At 38.0% G+C, this 21195-nt stretch overlaps 2 protein-coding genes across 2 annotated transcripts in view; one reads left to right on the top strand and one right to left on the bottom strand.

The window, feature by feature from the left end:
* RyR (Ryanodine receptor) overlaps positions 1-21195 on the bottom strand; it is a 206817-nt gene that overhangs the window by 42168 nt on the left and 143454 nt on the right. Inside the window, 11 exon segments of the mRNA XM_074109940.1 lie at positions 5804-5939; positions 6421-6598; positions 7796-7950; positions 10398-10723; positions 12509-12665; positions 14642-14659; positions 16812-16949; positions 17299-17392; positions 18023-18146; positions 19144-19221; positions 19786-19966. Coding sequence (XP_073966041.1) covers positions 5804-5939; positions 6421-6598; positions 7796-7950; positions 10398-10723; positions 12509-12665; positions 14642-14659; positions 16812-16949; positions 17299-17392; positions 18023-18146; positions 19144-19221; positions 19786-19966 — 1585 coding nt within the window.
* Positions 67-5186, top strand: LOC141444198 (uncharacterized). The gene is made up of 6 exons (XM_074109672.1): positions 67-302; positions 374-1261; positions 2144-2281; positions 2831-2996; positions 4452-4522; positions 4809-5186. The coding sequence occupies exons 1-6, from the start codon at positions 249-251 to the stop codon at positions 5139-5141; spliced, it is 1650 nt and encodes a 549-aa protein (XP_073965773.1). The 5' UTR covers positions 67-248; the 3' UTR covers positions 5142-5186.

Genomic DNA, 21195 nt, shown 5'->3' with positions numbered 1-21195 from the left:
TTTTGTTCGAATTTTTATTGCACATAAATTATATAGCATTTTACTTTTGCTTATTTAACCAGAATTGTTGATAAACACCTTACGTTTCTAAACTAGCCTTTTTTATCGCTCCAACGAATTCAATTTACAGCCTCGTATAAAATTTAACCAATATGTTATAAAATTTCGACATACGGGAAACGAGTTTATAAATACAATCTTTTAAATATGTAGAAAAATAATTCAAGAAAAAAAGTAAATTATTATTAATGTCGTTGAATACCTTAAACCGAGGATGTTTAGTAGCTTTAAGTTTGTTTACGGTAATAATAATAATAATTTATTTAATAATCAGGATAAATCCAGAAATCAAAATATGATTTTATTTTTCCAGATAGTTGATAATATCGAAATTGATATTAGAGCAGTAAATAAAATACAACAACCTGATGCGGAGCCAATACTTGCCGATGTAATGAGAAATATAACAAGAGTCAATACAATGTTACAAGATTTGATAAAAAACTATGAAAAATTGGAAAAAATATCTAAAGCACACAGCGTAGAAAGCGATTCCACGGATACAGAAGTTGAAGAACTCTTCAATAGTGAAAGAAATAAAAGAAATAAAGATACAAAATCGACAACGGCAGCTGAAACGCATAAAGCATACGCCACAGCAATGTTTTATGAAGAACGTGACTTAAATCCAGACAGTAAAAGCGAAAATCAAGACACCAATTCAAGCAGTGACAGTGCAGAAGCGAAACAAGACGAACCAGCAAACACAAAAGTGAAAGAGTTAAAGAAGGAAAATGAACACGAAGATAAAAATGAAGACACAAAAGGGATACGTACTGTCGAAAAACAAGCAGACACTAAAAATAACGCAAGCGAGGTAGAAAATAAAGCTGATGAAAGTTTTGTCCCTGCTCTAAAGGAGTTAAAAAACCTGATAAAAGACTTATCCGATAGATCAGCATCGGTTGACAGTGGTGAAATAAATGACAAAAACGAATCATTCACGACAACTAATGCACGAATTTTACCCAACAAAGCTGTGCTACCTGGAAGTTTGTTAAACTTAGGAAGTCAACTCCTGCCTAAAGTTGAAAAACTTTTAGAACCTAGACTAGAACATAACGATATGCCTGAAATCATAAGAAGAGCAAGAAAAAATAATGCCGATGAAACAATTTTAATAGGTACACCAGAGAAGCACCAGACAGAGAAAAAAGAGAACTCCAATGCAACAAACTATATTGAATCTAAAAGCAAAAAGGTAACATCTAACACAGGGAGATGGTGAACCTTTATTGGTGAATGTGCCATTTTTTATTAACATAGTAATAATGTGCCATCGAACGTTTTTGTCTAGATTACATGACGAAAACAAAACTGTAAGGGCCTGTTTCACCGCTCAGTGATAAATTTAATTTGACAGATAAATGAGATAATAATAATGAATGATAAATGTAATGTGATGCCGTCTAGCGTCTATTCGGACAAAACAAACAGCAGGGCTACTACGAAACTCGAAACTCGAAGTTCGTGTCGTGTGGTCCCTCTCGCTCTCGTATTAAACAGTATAAGTAACAGAGAGACCGCACGACACGAACTTTGAGTTTCGTAGTAGCCCTACTGAGACGGCATCACATATATCTGTCACATAAAATTAATCAATGAATGGTAAAGCAAAAAAATATAAATATATATAACGGGACAATTAACACCAATTAACCTAGTCCCAAAGTAAGCTTAGCAAAGCTTGTGTTATGGGTACTAAGCAACGGATAAATATAATTATTAAGATAGATACATACTTAAATACATATTAAACACCCAAGACCCGAGAACAAACATTCGTATTTTTCATACAAATATCTGCCCCGACACGGGAATCGAAATCGGTCCCCCTCAAGCTTCGTAGTCAGGTTCTCTAACCACTAGGCCATCTGGTCGTCAAAAGCAGGGGGTTAATTTAGTAATACATATTGTATTATATTATAATTAGACATTTGCGAATTATTTTGTCGCCTACCACAACGGATAATCCCTGATCTAGCATAATTAACACTGAGTCAAGCATAGAACAAGAAACAAAAATTATCTTTCCTTTGTCAGTTTTTAAGCCATTGAATGTTATTCTATCTCTTTTACGCAGATGGAACCGAAGTGGAGCCAATCGGAAACAGAATCATCAGAAGAAATCAAAATACAGAACGAAGAGCTCAAAACCAGTGTGCTGCGGCAGGCATATGGTGACGCTTGCTTGAGGCTAGTCGTTAGAAAGTGTTACATGGTGAAAACAATTTAATTTATGATATCTGGCAGACATAATATCAGTAACTTAACACAGAATCTTTTTAGGGCATCAGAGTTGTTCGGCTTCAAGCACATGTTTTCTAAACGCACCAAGTGTACCTACTACCAGCTACAGTCGACTACAAAGATATCGATACAGACAAAGTTACATATGTATACACGACCTTAATGTTAAGTTAATAAAGTCGTGTATGAATATTTTTGTATCCGTATCGATCTATTTGTAGTTGACTGTACAACAAATGGTAAATAGGTTAATTGGTAGAATAGGAAAAATAATCGACATTATACTGTATAATACTGATGCAAAGTAACGTTATGCTTATTAAAGTTATGCCAACTTATCGTTATGCCAATTTACATTATGCGCATTAAATTATGAGTATTCAGTTATGCGAATTAATGTTATACTAATAATTATGCGAAATAACGTTATGCCAATTTGAATTAGGAGTTAATTACAACCCTGGTCAAATTATCATGAGAGACTGCGGTATTTACTGATTTATTATTCCTTTCTGTCCAGGCATGCAAATCAGTATTAAAAGATGTCTGCAACAGGAGAAAGCGTTGTCCTAGTGACATTCGCGACGCGTTTAAAGGACACGCTGTGCGCGGATGCAAAAACGTCTTTCATAACCACAACCATTCCATCGACTTTAGGATGTACACTGGGAAGAACGAAGACGATGGTAGGTACTATGATGCGTTTGAATGAAGCGTTTCTATTGGTTCATGATAAAAATGTATAACAAAAAATTTAACCGACTACAAAAAACCATGAAAATAATTTTCCATCAGTCTGAAGTCGGTCGGTGCCTCAGCACGAACCAGCAGGACTGGAACTGTAGTCATCTACCTCACCTACGCACTTTATATTGGGCTTCAATCACTCCTGCTGGCTCGTGCTGAGGCACCGACCGACTTCAGACTGGTAGAAAAATATTTTCATGGTTTTTTGTAGTCTGTTCAATTTATTGTTATAATTTTTTTTTCACGCTTTTTAGTGTTAATAATCTAAGATACCTACAATAGTTTAATATCAACTGCTCGTCACTTTCTAGAAAATATTGTTCTTTCCGATGCAGAGCCGTTCATTATTGAGGAGTCGACCTATGGTGCTTCACCACCCGTTTTAACATATGCATCACGAGGAGCATAAATTGCTTAGCAACTGTGTCAAAGTAATTAAACTTCAACCCGTGAAATACTTGTTATTGAGTAGTAACTCCGATGGTCAACTGTGGTCTTCATCATCAGTTCCACTTCACCAAATGATGATTTTCAAGAGCAAATGCACGAGTTACTACTAAATATATCCAATTTATGTCCCTACAACATTTGAAGAGTTCCCTCAATTTCCTTAAGATCCAATCATCATCTAGTTAAAATCATTCTAAGACGAACGCAAAAAAAACAAATCGGTTCATAAATGACGGAGTTCTGAGGTAACAAACATTAAATAAAAAAACGAAAAAAAAATACAACCGAATTGATAACCTCCTCTTTTTTTTAAGGTCGGTTAAAAAACACATTGCTCGCAACACATCCTCGCACATTTGTGGTTTAAACCCAGCCTAAGATGGATCTCAGATAGTTAATTTTTACTATTTTTTACCACCTTATTTCCATGGGATAAGCCATGCAATACAAACGGAGAATATGCATTTTTTGGGAATCCTATTGGAAATTTTGTAAAATAACAGTTTTTTTATTCGACTGGATGGCAAACGATCAAGTAGGTCTCCTGATGGGAAGAGATCACCACCGCCCATAGACACCTGCAACACCAGGGGGATTGCAGATGCGTTGCCAACCTAGAGGCCTAAGATGGGATACCTCAAGTGCCAGTAATTTCACCGGCTGTCTTACTCTCCACGCCGAAACACAACAGTGCAAGCACTGCTGCTTCACGGCAGGATTAGCGAGCAAGATGGTGGTAACAATCCGGGCGGACCTTGCACGAGGTCCTACCACCTGCAATGATTGTCAGTTCATCTTATTCCTAACTGTTCTCGCGAGCGAAGCCGGGCGTAAAGGCTGATATAAATTAAATTATCAATTCTGAAAAAATGTGATTTAGGTAGACATTTTCATTTTAATGTGCGACGTTACTAAGCGAAACTAATTTATTTGGATTTTATTAGGTTCAGAAGACTTCAATGACTTAACAAGAGTCGGGTATCTATCGATGGCGTGTTTCCCAGAAAAGAGAAGGGTAACTTCAGTTTTTATTATATTAATACACACTAAAGCCGAGTTAAGACTTTGAAATACTTAAGTGGCAATTTGGGATAATCTGGGAGATTACTGTGGTAGAACAGGTGTGGTACAAGTAGTGGTTTGAACTATGGCCATAGGAGGATCATAGGTTGGAATCCGGGCGCGCCCGGGTTTTATTAGTAAAGGTTGTACTAAGCCAAGGACATTTTGTGATAAAGCTTGTGCCCTGTAGTGGGGACGTTACATAGGCTGAAATAATAAAGCTGTTTACCATTTTCCAGCCAGCGAACGAAACAGTCGCTAAACCAAATGTCACTATAGACCCCAAGGTCAAATCTATGAACATTCTCCGAGACAGATACGAAGCTGCATGCCAGGAGGAATCCATGCGGAAATGCTATAAGGCTTGCACTGGTGCAGCTAAACAAACGTGTGCAGGAGACAAATGCAGTGAGAGAAGATTGAAGGAATTCGGCACAGCGTGCAAGACACGATGCAAGCAGAACTACGGTATTAGGGATAAGAAGAAATCTGATGACTCTGATTCCGATACGAGCAGCGATTCTGACGATTCGGACAAGAGTAGCTCAAAAGGTGGAGGGAACTCTTGGTGAGGATTTTGTGAAACGTTAACGAAGAGGGATACATTTTAAATATGTGACGTTGGTTTTATTTTAGACTAGTTTGTATTTTTGTCCTATTTTTCACATTCGCGAATGCGAATATAGGCTTTTCGATCGTTTATTTTTTTACCCGACTGCCCAAAGGAGGGTTATGTTTTTTGAGCGTATGTATAAATAAATAAATAAATTAGGACCCATTACTAAGACTTTTTGAGCGTCGATTTAAATGGGTCCCGACTGTTGAACTTTAAATTAGCTACTTAACAGAGTTCTAGACCACTGGGCTTATTTTCTTCGTTTTAGTTTTGGCAGTCGGGTTTTTTGATTTTTTTAATTTATAAAAGAAAAGACAAGTTAACAACACGGAAACAGAGTCGCCTAAACACAGATGTTCATTCATAATTAGAAACCCTAAATCAAGTCTCAAGACCAATAAAACCATCCTTAAGCATGGTATACAATTTTTTTTTGTGATTTTTCGGCCAACTTCGAACTTAAAGCAGTTTTTGGCGATTAATGATTGGAATAGTCATGATACAATTAATTTATTCACACTTTTAAATGCGATTTATTATAAAAATTATTTGCGAATGCAAATTCGAATATTCGTTACACCACTAATAAGTACTATTAGGTATAGTGTGGCCACTTACGCAGCAAGTCGGCCCCGTACTCGCAATTCGCTAGATGATCAAACATGGCGGTCAGCACGGGAAGTATGACGCCGTTGATGTAGCCCAGAGAGGTTGATGTCTTGAGATGTGTTCCGCGTAAGTGTGCGTATTTTCCCTGAAAAGTAGGACCAGTTAAAATGTAATTATTTGTAATGATCATCATCATCCCAGGGTCCACTCGTTGACAACGCGGCGTCCACCCGTGGACCACCTGTCGACAACGAGTGGACGCCGAAAGTCCAGGCAGTGCTGGTCGGGTGCCGGGTGGGTCTGAGCTGTGACCTCTAGCCTCCTCTCAAAATGAGACGACATGATGAACAGGCACAAACACACCATTGACTTTGCAGTGCAACAAAAAAACTCCTATCAGTCTCTCAAAGGCCTCGTGCTGCCAGGTGTCTATGGGCGGCGGTGATTGCTTCCCATCACATCACACATCACATCATCACATCTTCACATGCTTATTTTCCCCCTTTTACATTCAAAAAACTCAATGGTGCGAGCCAGGACTGAACACACGATCTTGAGCTTGAGAGACCATAGATCAAAGTACTAGGCCACCACGGCTTTTTTTTGGATAAAGATTCACAACTTACATCCTGTAAATTCATTATCGTATGTCCAAGGTCATCAGCCACGTTGTTGAAGAATGTCAGCATGGAGGTTCTGATGAACTCGGGGCAGTTCTTGACGAGGGACTTGGCGTCGATTCCCTTCACCAGCACTTGGAGACAGCGCACTGTTATCCGTACATCTGGCCCAAAGGCTGCGAGTCTGAAAAAAGGACGATAACAATAGAACCAAATAGCTGTCTGGGAATTAAAGTACATTTCTTATGGACCAGTAGATGTATGCGCTAATTTGATGTTCTGTGTGTTGTATTTACATAACATTATGACGCCATGAACATAGCCAACAGTGTTTTCGCGGGAATAATAAAATGAATGCTTTCATTTTAGTATAATTTTCTGGCTAGAAGACGTGTTAGTTTTGCCGGGGTATTTTTGTGACTATTTTATATTAGTACAACAACAGTAGTCTTTTATACTTAATTTCTTTAGCATTGGAAAGAAGATAAGCGATCAAGACGTGTCTTTTTATTGAAAAACACTTTTGGAAAAAAAGTCACGGCAAATATGTAACAATTAGCAAGGACATATGATCATTTAAATTCTTTTGGTATCATAAGTAATGGTAACTTTTTTTTTCATTCGACTGGATGGCAAACTAGCAAGTGGGTCTCCTGATGGTCAGAGATCACCACCGCCCATAAACATCTGCAACACCAGGGGTATTGCAGATGCGTTGCCAACCTAGAGGCCTAAGATGGGATACCTCAAGTGCCAGTAATTTCACCGGCTGTGTTACTCTCCACGCCGAAACACAACAGTGCAAGCACTGCTGCTTCACGGCAGGATTAGTGAGCAAGATTGTGGTAGCAATCCGGGCGGACCTTTCATAAGGTCCTACCACCTGCTTTAAAAACGTATTCAATAAAAAGACTCGTCAAGATTGTTTACCGTTTTTCTAATGCAAAAAAAGAACAAAGTATAAATGGGGTAGAATATCCTATTGACGACCATAATTGGTTAGAGAACCTGACTGCAAAGCTTGAGGTCCCAAGTTCAGTCCCCGATCAGGGTAGATATTTTGTACAAAAATACGAATGTTTGTTCTCGAACCCTGGGTGTTAAACATGTATTTAAGTATGTATCTATCTATTTAAGTATCGTTACTACTTTTAAAAAACTCTTACGTCAAAATTGATATTTTTTTGAGTGAACTTTATGAACATTATATCAAGGTTAAATTTTGTTGATGTATTGATTTGAGATAAGAGTTTGTCGAAGTAGTGACAGTATATTTATCCGTTGCCTAGTATTTATAACACAAGTTTAGCTTTCTTTCGGACTAGATCAATTGGTGTCAAGTGCCCCGTGAAATTATAACATTGTATCATTATAATCTTACCGAGATCTCAGCAAACTGGCCAGCTTACAGAACAAAGCTGCAACCATCTCTTTCTCTTTAAGACTGGCCGCTCCCACATTGTTGGTAGCGGTGGCCACCGCTATGAAGTAGTTCCGATGCGTGGAGAAGTACTTCTCCATTAGAGGAAGAACTACCTGAGGGGAGGAGGCAAGAGAATCAGACACACATGTGTAACAAACAGGTTATCTGTCGTGACTGCAGTAGAAAGCAGTGTTGGTAGGCCTTCCGTTAGGACAGACGATTTTCTAAAGATCATGGGAAGCCATTAATTCTTGGTAGTACAAAACCGATCGTCATATAGTTCCTTAGAGAAGGCCTTTCTCCAGCAATGGACATCTAACAGCTGATATAACGACGATTATGATGAAAATGGTCACTACTTAAAAAAAAACTCATATCAAAATCGTTAATTTTTTTGAATGAACTTTATGTGCATTTTTACAAGAGCTTACTCTTGTAAAAAAGCACTTTACATCTTTGTCTTAACAAAGAGTTTTAACGTACCTATTGATTTAAGATACGAGATTTTTTTAAATTAGTAACGATATAATGGTAATGGTCCGGCATAGCATCATTACTTTTAAAAAAGCTCGTACTTACCTAAAAAAAAAAACGATAATTTTTCTAAGTGAAACTTATCAATATTACAATTTTGTTGACGTATTGAGAAGTGACGGTATTTTGACGATATTTTATATAATACTGAAAAATCGAATGAAATAATGGAAATCAGAACAAAAGGGCAGAAACGATTTTTAATATTTCTTTACCGTTAACTAAGTAGTATGTCAAAAATTTGATGAACCCTATGATATTATAACGTGTTTTTTTATTTCCGTTAACTTCTAGGAAACGCAAAACAGGTCAAATGAAGTTATTTTTTCTAAGAAACGTAGTGGCCTAACTATTATTGTTTAAAATATAATCAAAAATTAAAACTAATTAATTACAAACAGCGTATACGTAAGATTTTTAATTTAAGTAGTTACAATAACTTGTTTTTGATTATGCATCTTTGACAAAAGATGGTTTAAAAAGTGAGTTTGTTTGATGTAGGTAGTTATGTCCTATTTATCGACCAATCACTGTGAACTTAATGTACACATTTTATTTACCAATGCATGGAAAAAATATTTACAAGTAGATTCAAGTAGATTCTACGAATATATAAATATTAGAAGACACTAACTAAATAATTATTTGTGATCCACATTTTAAAAATATTCACTAAAAATCTAAACCAATGTCAATTAACCTTCTATCTATCAGCGTTATAGCTTTCACTTTAAGCACATTCAATACATACATAACATTTATAATAGCATCCTATTCCTATGGCATAAAATCTGATCACATGTACTGATCTGAATCTGATCTAAGATCAAAGACAAGCATCTGTTCTGCTTTCACGCATGCTAGTTACAACAAGTTAGTTAGTTAGGACATGCTTATCTAACTATAAAGATTTTAAAAACCCTTTCCTTTCGGGACTTTAATGTAAATAATGAAATACCCATGTAGTTGAATACAGTTAGTTCATGGATATATTCGTCAGTAAAGTTAACAGTTTTTTGCGATCTTATCCAGCCGAAATCGGTGGTTAGCTCAGATCTTATAGTGTCTATACTTGTCTTTGATCAGTGCACAAAATAAAATCTGATACAATGACAGTAACACATCGTGCATGACAATAATATTAAAAAGGCACAACTGTACCTTTTTGAAATACTTTTGTTCCATTTTGTTTTGCTTGTAATAAATTAGAAACACGTAAAGAAGACATCACAATCTACAGAAATAGAAATAAATTACCATTATTACGTTTACATTGGAAATAGCTAGATGTCGTATCATTGAATTGACTTTGTTTAACGTATTTTGTTACAATATTATTATATCATCATCATTATTATTTACTTATCTTAGGCTCGAAATGAGAGTACTTGAGCTAGTTCGGCTATATAAATCTCTTCCAAAGAGGGCTCAGTGCGAATGAAGTGTATCACCAAAAATGTCATGATCTTAAAGTGCAATTTCACAGATAAACTATGAAAAACTCAGATGCACGAGCCCGGGTTAGAACTAACGGCCTTCTGCTTGAGAGGCTGAAGCTACTATACCTCGTTTATTTTAGCATTAGACAAAGGGTAAAAAACCTGGGCGTGTATTTTTATTGAAAAAACGCCTTTAAAAATAGTATTCATTATGAAACTTAAAGAATGTACGTGTACGTGTATGTCCTAGTTGCCATATAATTGTTACAAAAAGATGTTTTGACTCGGTAGTAATATATTGAAATGTTCAAAACTGTGGATAAAAAATATCCCTAAACACTTTTGATGAATGTATTTGCTATCACTTAGTTTTCAAAAGTGTTTCTCAATAAAAAGACACCTCAAGATCGCTTACATTCTTTCTAATGCCACAAAAACCAAGAATAGCTCACCGTTTTCCTCCTACATTTTCAAAAGCACTCCTACTTCGCGGTGGCGTTTTTTTAACCACCAACCGCCCTGATCATTGGACAAAACTCCAGAATAGCAACATCTAGCGAATTCCCTTCAAAACATAACAGACTTACCTTCGAAAAGAACTTGATATCCCTCGTGCTGGTCTTAAAACTGGTTCTTCTACTGAACGTGGTGGACGGCTTCAACAGTTTCATATTGATAGTCGCCCTATCAATATACTGTATTAACTTCTCAAGTAGCGAGAATGCGAATCTGAGTTCTATAGCTACTCCAGTTGCTGTCTGTTCTGTGTCACTCTGGGACGCTTTGGAAGGTCTGTGGAGCTTGTAACCCTGGTATTGCAGGTATTTGAGGAACTCTTGGGAGCGTTCCCGGTCCTTCTTCTTTTCTTTGTCTGTGAGGAGATCGTAGGGGACAAGTTGAGGATGGATTCCACCTGGAAAAGAAAATTTGGATAAGTTTTCGTATTTTTTTGGTTTTCAATTCGCAAATATTTAGCAAACGCATTATTCTGAAGATACAATTGAAGTAAAACTATCCTAAAAATTACCCTGTATAAAAAATGTTCAAATACATCTTCATTGTATTTTTTTTAAGGGGCTGTTTCACCATTCATTGATTAATTTTATTTGACGAATAAAATGTGATGCCGTCTCCGTCTATTCGAACAGAACAAACAGAGACGGCATCACATTAAATTTATCCGTCAAATAAATTTAATCAATGGATGGTGGAACAGGGGATAAATGTATTAAAAAACACGAAGATATCAAATTTTAAATTGTCAATTAGACAGAGAGATCCGACATAGACTTTGACGGCATATGCTACGACGGACATAAATAAATAAATAAATAAATATCACGGGAAAATTCACACCAATTGACCTAGTCCCAAAGTAAGCTTAGCAAAGCTTGTGTTATGGGTACTAAGCAACGGATAAATATAATTATATAGATAGATACATGCTTAAATACATATTAAACACCCGAGAACAAACATTCGTATTTTTCATACAAATATCTGCCCCGATACGGGAATCGAACCCGGGACCTCAAGCTTCGTAGTCAGGTCCTTTAACCACTAGGCCATCTGGTCGTCTAAAATATAGGAAGTTCATAGAATATTTTTTTTGCAATGCAAGCTTTAATCGGTGATATCTTGCATATTTTTCAACATATATTGATGATTTTTACGGCATTCGTTTTATTTTCCGGTTTTCTATTAAATTAAATTATTTCAGAGAAAACTTGTGCTCCACGCATATTCCTTATTGGTGGTGCAACTTTATCGGTAACTATAGGTGAAATGATTTTGTGAGCGCATACGATTTACTGATAGTGTTACTGAGTAGCTTGTGTGTACGCCTCCAGCCTAAGGTTGTCGGTATCCAAATGACTAAACAATAGGGAATATTACTGCAATGAGGGCTATCGCGTATGAATTCGCCACTAGAGGCGCTAGTGTAGCGTGAGGTCTCCGAAATGTCAAATCTCATAGTTTTTGGGTGAGCTACGCGGGTTTATTTATAATTAGAATAATTTTGTGTATATTTTGCAATATCTGAAATTAATTATGGCAAATATGCGTTCCGGGGCAATGAATGTCTGTGTTTTGAGACAGTTTTGTCTTTCGGAAACCTTTGTCCTCCCTTTTTTCCGAACAAAACGGGGACTATGCAACACTGTGGCATGCTCGATATTTTTATGGTACGGTTTTAAGGTGTATTAAATATGATTCTAATCTAAACTTTGTTTTCACGCCCGTAATAACAGACTTTGAAAGCCATACTTAAAAACCTCACGCAACAGTGCGCCATCTAGTGAGACAAAAAACGATAGCCCTCATTGTCTGCCGTCAGAGTGCGGCACTAGCACAAAACCGTAAACAGTTTTTTGAGTATCTTTAATGCCATAATATCATATTATTTCAATTAAAATTTTGGAAATATAGCTCTATCCTTACTATCGATGTAAATATCATGTTGTTTTGTTACTAATAAATAAATATATCATGATTTCTAAAGGTACTAATACTCTTTAGTCACAATCTGTCATGGCGACAAAAATATAAAGAGAAACTGACTGACGTCATCATGAAGGTTTGCGCTAGTGTCGCCCCCTGCGCAGAACTCTGCTTAATATGTCCTATTTACACGGCAGGTATTTATCACGTAACGCAAGCTATACATTCCTGTGTCCCTACAGGCATTGGGACTGACCTCCGTTGGTGGTAAGTTCCTCCTTTTTCTTCTTCGCCCAGATGTCATGCGCGTTTTCGGCCAGCCGCTCTGCCATGTTCTGCATCTCGCGGGACAGCGTCAGATTCGTCATGTCCACGGGGTGGGGGTTGTAGTTGAATGGAGTGGCTGAGTCCGTCTGTGGAATGATGTTGCACTAGATAAGGATTGGATAGACTTCTGAAGTAAGCCTGGCTATGTGGCTGGAGGTTTTGGGTTCGAAACATAGGGGCGCTCGTGTGGTAAATTATTGTCTGTTGGAACGAAACGCAAGGTCTAAGAGGAGACTGCGGCCGGCGAATCCGGAAAAAATGACAAAAGAAACTATTAAGAAGCACCTTTCTCTTTTTCAAATCGCTACCGGCCACTTGTGTTCTATTACAAGCTTTTATTTAGTTTCATCTGTCCCGTTGTCTGTCTGTCTGTATGTAATCAAATCTTGCAAGTTAAATTCGACCAACTTCCAGTAGTTGGATTGACTTGAAATTTAGTATACTTATGTAAATTGCGTGACAATACAATAATCTGGTAGTGACATCCTGGTGGTCCAGCCAGGATCGTCTCCACAGGACGGAACTCTTCAACGGTTAATGGCATCGACTTGAAATTTGGTATGCAAATGTGGTTTAAGTGGCAATACAAGTACAGTCAACAAAAAGTACAGTCAGCAAAAAAGCTTGTTTTAAAAATGTTTTTTTTTACAAAAAACTTTTTAATTAAATACTAACTCCGAACTCTAGCTCTGCAGGATTATACGCGGTAGTTCCTTTGGCTGTTCCTTCGAAGGAACTAATGCGAATAATCCACACTGGATTAAAAAAAAACCGCAATTGTTCCTTGAAAAGGAACTACCGCGAAAAATACAGTTTGCTAACAAGGGACTTCACAGGTTAGTATTGCCATATAAAAATTCTGATGGAACTGCGACTTGACAGTTCGTAAAAAGTAGGTATGTGAATAGATTAGAGAAACCAAACTTGTTTGTTACCTATTATCGTTGAAACATAATATTAAATTGTTAGGGGCTGTTTCACCATCCATTGATTAGTGTTAACCGACGGTTAAATGTGTAGCCGTCTCCGTCTATTCGAACAAAACAAATAGAGACGGCATCACACCTAACCGCCAGTTAACACTAATCAATGGATGGTGAAACAGCCCCTTAGTCTAACTCCTTGTTTCACCATCCATTTATTAAATTTATCACACGGATAAATGTGATGCCGTCTCTGTTTGTTTTGTTCGAATAGACGGAGACGGCATCACATTTATCCGTCAAATAAAATTAATTCATGGGTGGTGAAACAGCCCCTAAGTTTCGTGACGCATTGGTCATTACGTAAACATTACTAAACGTCATTATTAAACGTTCTAATAAGTTTCTCGGTGTATCGGTGTCCTGTATCGTGCAGAATATTTACAATACAGATGGGTAAATCCGGATCTGAAGATTCAAAAGAGTCAGATCCTCAAGCGGATCCGAATCCCTTAATGACTCCTTTCAAATCTTATCGACTCCGGAGTTACTAACTCCGACCAAGTCCGGCCGGATCGAGCGGCTCGTGATCGCCGTCACACTCACTCGCTCCGCTTTCACTCTCGGCTCGGATCGGATCGGATCTTATTACGTTTGGTCGGGCGCTGAATGAGCCGGTACGTAGACTCGGACGGACTACTCGCTCGGTTATATTGGAAAGAAATGAGATATAATTAAAACACAATATAATATGACCGGAGCGGGCGACGCTTATTTTAACACTGTTTTCAAGCTTCAAAGAATCAAACAGAAAACTAGTAGGTTCTTAAAGTAGCTCAATACTCTTTAAAAAATACACAATTTAGAATTTTTCAACATTAAAAGGACGAAACGAATCGGTACTTCAATTCAGTACCTTGACCTTGGTATGTACCTACCGAACCGAGCCGGGCCGGATCGGCCATAGATAAATTAATAATCGCTCGAAAGAACCGGAGTCAATAAAGGAGTCGGATTCAATAAGCGGATTCGGTACCGACACCGGAGCTGGATCTAGTGAGTCAGATCACTTCGCGGAGTTGAGATTACCCATGTCTAATTTACAAATAAATGGACAAGTTGTTAGTTGGTCGACTTACCACAACGTTGGGGGCGCTCTGCGGGCGGGATATGGAAAACAACATACAGGTTAACACAGGGGTTGCGAGGTGGCTTAGGGGTAGGAGTCGATAGGCGCTTTTTAATTACCTTTTTTAAGGTTTATTTTAAAAGTAAAAAGTAATTATATTTAATAGCGAAACAAAAACAATTTCCTTAACCTGGTAAGTCCTCGCTTATTTCGTAAAGCACAATCAATTGTAAGAATTAACTGTGAAATGTTCTATATATTGGAAAATATCCATATATCTGTGTTTTCTGTACTGCTTACTATGTATTAGTAGTGTTCAATAAAGATTTATTGTATTGTATTGTATTGTGGAGTACAAATTCAATGAAATTATATCCAACATTACAAAACTGGGATTTCTCGGCTCGGACTACCTATACAGATGTAGTGAACAATGTTGTGCCATCGTATTTTGTCGTAAAAGTTCGTATTTATCTTGCTGTCTCAACTAGCTTACCGAACTTTACTGAAGCGAATTGAGAGAGTAAGTAAATTCGAACTTATCCGACAAAATACAATGGCAAAACATTATTCAATAGTGCTCTCATACTTTTCAATACAAAGAATATCATCATCCATCATCATCCCAGCCTATATACGTCCCACTGCTGGGCCCAGACCTCTTCTCAGAATGACAGGGCTTTGGCCGTAGTTCCCACACGGGCCCTGTGCGGATTGGGAACTTCACACACACCATAGAATTACTTCGCAGGTTTGTGTAGGTTTCCTTACGATGTTTTCCTTCACCGTAAAGCTCGTGGTAAATTTCAAATGTAATTCCGCACATGAATTTCAAAAAACTCGGGGGTCGAAAAGCCGGGGTTTGAACTCACGATCCTCTGCTTGATAGGCCATGGGTCAAAACATTCGGCCACCACGGCTTCACAAAGAATATATTTCCAACTACTATATACGGTCATGGTATGGTCAAGTTCAAGTTCAAAGTTCAAAGCTTTGCTTCCTCGAATCATGGTACAAATGATGTTACAAAAAATCAGTGTCATGCAAAATTTATCGGATCTAATAAATAATAATTCACATTTCATTATGATACGGTGTAATGGGTAGAAACCTTTACATTTGAATATTTATATTACAAAACAAATGAATAAAAGCGCCTATTTCACCTCTATAAACGCCAATTAGGATCAGTCTCGGAAAGATCTCTTCAGTAAAAGGAAGTGAAAAAAAAAAGGTAAAACCAAGTGAATATCGTGAATGGGGCAACAATCATGCACACGACATAGAAAATTAAGTGCTGCAAAATATTGTGCTAGTACCGTTGCTTTTTCCTTTCCAGTCTTTTCTTCCTTGCAGCGTGAATAAACAAGCGGACATTTTATATTTAAAGAATGTAGATCGGCGGGAAGGCAAGACACTTCGAGTGTCGTCGTATTCCGTTTCAGATCCAACTTTTTTCGATGGAAATAAGTACAGTCGGTGCCCTAATATAAGTACCCACTTTTCTATGCAACTAGTATGAAAAAGTGGATACATAAGTTAGGGAACCGACCGTACATTATGCACTGTGAACTTAAACAATTACTTTGCTCACCAGCGATCTTATGATAATTACGTCTATGCAACTTATGTGTGTTCATATGTGGGTCTAACATCAGAATCTGGTAGCATGGCAAACAGTTGTGTAGCTCTGAAGATGAGCTCTGATTGAGTTAGAAACGCGTCAGCGTTGTGTAGTGCTGGTGATAGTTGGGTTTGTGTGATTTGTGCGTGATTTTACAGTAAAAACAAATAATAATAAAAATACATACATTTCCTTAAGTACATTGTATCATTAGGTTGGTGCCTCTTTTTAAGTACACGTGATGCCTGTGCTAAGAGCCACCGCTCTTCCAAAGTGGATATCTGTTTTTACATTAGTGGTTATACCTTCAATCTAACAAGTTTTAAAGTTAAATTAATTATTATAAAATTAACTGCGGAGGCGAAGGAACTACATGAACACATTTGTTGTAGAGACGTAGCTATCATAAGGTCGCGGGTGAGCAAAGTAATTATTTTAATTCATTCGTATGGACCTATGCAAAATAACGCCCGATCCAATAAATTATTATTGCACTAATCTGTACATATATCTGGAACTTAACGCTATCATATCGTCAACGTATAAGACTACTTACGCCTCCAGATTTGGACTGTCGCCGCATAGAACTGCGGTTGGTGCTCGGTATGTCGACTTCGGAGTGCTCAACGGACCAGCCGATAGCCAGCAGGGCTTTTAGGGACTCCCGTACAGGCTCCTTGTAGCGCTCTTTTTCCTGAAGAAAAAACGTCATTTATTAAAAGTTAACTGTAATATAAAAGTGTATAAATGGCGGAATGAAATTAAAAAAGACTGCGATGTTCGTTGCGAGAAACGAAGATGAAAGTAGCTACAGGTTCCTAAGAGCTGGCACGAATGGATCGAACGAAGGTAATGTCACTTAGACATCGTAGGAACCAGCGCTGGTCTCTTTTTCTGGTTTTTCTGTGCATCCATGTCTCAGTTTGTATTTTTTATTTCTAGGGCTGGTAGGACGTGTCAGATAGTTTTGCACGCTCCGCTGGGGCAGATTAGTATGCAGGTGACTGTACTTAACTAAAGAAAGAATGTACCTTATTACTCACATAATCATTAAGCATGTTGTACGGCTTGAGACGAGGGTGCGACTTCTGGCTGTCCGACCAAGATTCACCATAAACCCAGCTATTCTCGATTTTCCTGAGAAGATAATTTTGCATATGCATTTCATTTCATACATGATGTAAATTAATGCACTGAAAACCTTTGACACCCGCAGGTGGTAGGACCTTATGCAAGGTCCGCCCGGATTGCTACCACCATCTTGCTCGCTAATCCTGCAGTAAAGCAGCAGTGCTTGCACTGTTGTGTTTCGGCGTGGAGAGTAAGACAGCCGGTGAAATTACTGGCACTTGAGGTATCCCATCTTAGGCCTCTAGGTTGGCAACGCATCTGCAATACCCCTGGTGTTGCAGTTGTTTATGGGCGGTGGTGATCTCTTACCATCAGGAGACCCACTTGCTCGTTTGCCATCCAGTCGAATAAAAATAAATAAATACCCAAATACAAATATAATTTTATTAAAAATTATACAATACTAAGGGGCTGTTTCACCACCCGTTGATTAGTTTTTACTGACGGATAAATGTGATGCCGTCTCCGTTTATTCGAACAAAAAAAACACATGACGGCATCAAATTTATCCGTCAGTTAAAATTAAACAATCGGTGGTGCAACAGCCCCTAAATATTTAACACGTAAATAAGTTCAAGGAAATATTATCAATTATTGTTTTGTATTCTGTAACTTTATAGCAATGTAAATCTTTACCTGGACGCCCACGCGTCGTGATAGTGCTCGGAGAACTTCTGCACGATCGTGTTGAGATCGTTGTTGAGCGCCACCGACGACGTGTTGATGGGGTTGGGGTCGTATTGGGGGTTGTCCGGACCTCCTGCGATTAAACAAACAAATATAGAAAAAGAGAGAGAATATTTCTTGCCAACAGTAAAAAATTATATCCAAGATATACACAAACACAGATTCAGCCTGCTTTTGTTGATACATGCTGGAATAGAGTCTAAAGCGGTATATGAGCCATCCTCTGCACGGAATCCTGTGATAAGCAAAAATGTGAGCGTCGAGACGTATCTTCGGATGAATCACGGGATAGTGTCAGTGTTGTGTGTTTTTCGGAATTATAAAATGTGATTCGATTGCATTACTTTCTGTTGTAGACTGGTTACTTTTAAGTCCCAGTGTACTTGATAAAGTACAGTCGCCGTCAGATGTTTCGGAGAGTTCAAAGTTTTATTTGCTCGAATTATGGTACAAATGATGTTACAGAAAATCAGTGTAGATCAACACAATTCACCATACATTGGCATGCAAAAATTATAATCGGATCTAATAAATAATCATAGTAATAATAATTCACATTTCATTCATTATCAGTAAATTACATAGAAATAATGTCAGAATAGAATAGGTAGTTACAAAAAACAATATACAAAAATAATCAATTAATATTATACCACTAGTCACAATTATTACTACATTTCAAAAAATTCAGACATAGTATAAAAACATTTTTCCTTGAGCCAAAACCGCAGTTTGGCTACAAATATTTTATAAGTCTCTTTATATCTATCGGAATTTTGTTATAAACTTTTGCTGACATAATGAAACTATTTCTGTTACACAATGCTGTCCTGGAAAATGGTACTGTAACGCGATATAAATCCCTACCGCGTAACTTTGGGTTCTGGACTGGTTTGGCAAACATTCCAGGATTGTTTCTCACAAACTTTGCAAGAGGCCAAGGTGATCAAAATATCGATACATGAACTCTGATAATAGAGTGCATGTTCCAATATTTTTGATCATCTTGGCGGCTCCGAAATATCTAACGACGACTGTACATTCATTTTAAGTTTTTTTTTTCAATTTACCTGTTGACTGGTGTTCTTTTCCATAGAACTCGTCATCGTAGTTCTTGGAAAGAGAGTAATCCGGAGGCAGTGCACAACCTGAAAAGGAAACACAAAGTTCATTACCCCCACACGTGGGCAAGGTGACCTTGACCTTGAAAAAAAATTAGATTAATGAGATTTTACTAATATTTTATTAGAAATATTTAAGATTGGTTTTTGGAGTATTTTTGTATTTTTTATTCCAACTCCAAATTTTGTTACTTTGACCAGCGCTGGTCTCTTTTTCTGGTTTTTCTGTGCATCTATGTTTCAGTTTGTATTTTCGATAGAAATATTTTTCATCCGTAGCCACTGATGTATTCCGTAGCGCTAATATTAAATGCTCAGAGGCACATTGAGAGCACATTTTGTCATAAACAAATTTCAAACGCGACATATGACAAACGGGTAACACGACACTAACTCCATCTAGCGATATTTTATCTGTCAGAAAATTCTCATTGCATAACATCAGCACTAGATGTATACTCGGTGATTTCAAACACTTTTTTCTTATTTATAAAAAGTTAAAAATCCTCCAAATACATTATCACTTGGCGTATTCTGTAAGAGCGCATCACTTTCAGCACTGACTAAGTGCTCATCACTTCCCGCACTCACCGATGGCAATTAGGCAAGGCAGCGCCTTCCCGAACAGCTCAGGGTCGTAGTCCATCTTGCTGAGCGAGTCGAAGATGTTGCTGAACAGCATCATGGTGAGGCGCTTCTCTTCATCCGAGGAGCCGCCGGCGCCGGAGCTGCCGTAGTATTTGGCGCAGCGTTCGTAGTGGAGAGTCAGGAGCTGAATAAACAGTAAGTGAGAAATGGTTCTGGCTTTGAAACGTTGCGGGTTAAATTTCGATAATCTTAAGCCGCGTATCCATTAGAGCAGCCTCAGGCCGAGCACCGCGAGCCGAGCCATATTTTGTCGGTTTTTTGGTCGTGCTCAAAGGAGCCTCAGTCTGAGCCGTGCCTTTGGCAGCGTCTCCACTTGCGCGGCCCCGGAGCGAGGCAGCCGCTCGGCCCGAGGCTGCCTCTAGTGGATACGCGGCTTTATATTTCAAACACTACAAAGGTGTCAGAAACGATTTCTTCTGATTTGCTATAAATAGTTCTTCGTCGAGATTCAGCAGATATTAATAACTAGCCGTTACCCGCGACTCCGTCCGCGTATAATTTATTTACCGCTATCCCGGGTGAACTACGCAATTATTCGGGATAAAAACTATCCTATGTCCTTCCCCGGGACTCAAACTATCTGTATACCGACTTTCATCTAAATCGGTTAAGCGGCTTAGACGTGATGCAGTAACAAACAAACAACCAGAGTTACAAACTTTGGCATTTATAATATTAGTGGGATTAAACGTAGGTATGAATGCTAAAAATTTGCGCTGTGCCAGGTGCCAGTCACTTCTATGGGGACTCTTACTCACAGCAAACGCTGAGTGAACCCCCTTTTTAGGGTTTCGGAGCCAAAATGGCAAAAACGTAACCCTTATAGTTTCGCCATGTCTGTGTGTCTGTCTGGCCGTCCGCGGCCTAGCTCAGGGACTATCAATGCTAGAAAGCTGTAATTTTGCACGAATATATATATAAACTAAGCCGACAAAATAGTACAATAAAAAATTCAAAAAACATTTTTTAGGGTACCTCCCATAGACGTAAAGTGGGGTTGATTTTTTTTCTCATCCAACCCTATAGTGTGGGGTATCGTTGGATAGGTCTTTTAAAACCATTACGGGTTTTGTAAGACGATTTTTCGATTCAGTGATGTGTTTGCGAAATATTCAACTTTAAAGTGAAAATTTTCATTAAAATAGGGCGCCCCCCCTCTAAAATCTAAACCGGTGGGTGGAAAAATTTGAAAAAATTCGCAGTGGTAGTAAGTATATCAAACTTACAAGGAAAACTATAACGGCTAAGTTTGCTTGAGAATTATTAGTAGTTTAAGAGTTAATAGCAGCCTAAGGTATAAAATATACCTAAACTTGGAAGATTCCGTATAAACTATGAAATCCTTAGAAAAAT

The sequence above is a fragment of the Choristoneura fumiferana genome, chromosome 29, assembly GCF_025370935.1.
Source record: "Choristoneura fumiferana chromosome 29, NRCan_CFum_1, whole genome shotgun sequence".
NCBI classification, from domain to species: Eukaryota; Metazoa; Arthropoda; class Insecta; order Lepidoptera; family Tortricidae; genus Choristoneura; species Choristoneura fumiferana.
Note: the sequence above shows the minus strand (reverse complement) of the source record. Positions and strands in the feature narration are given on the sequence as shown.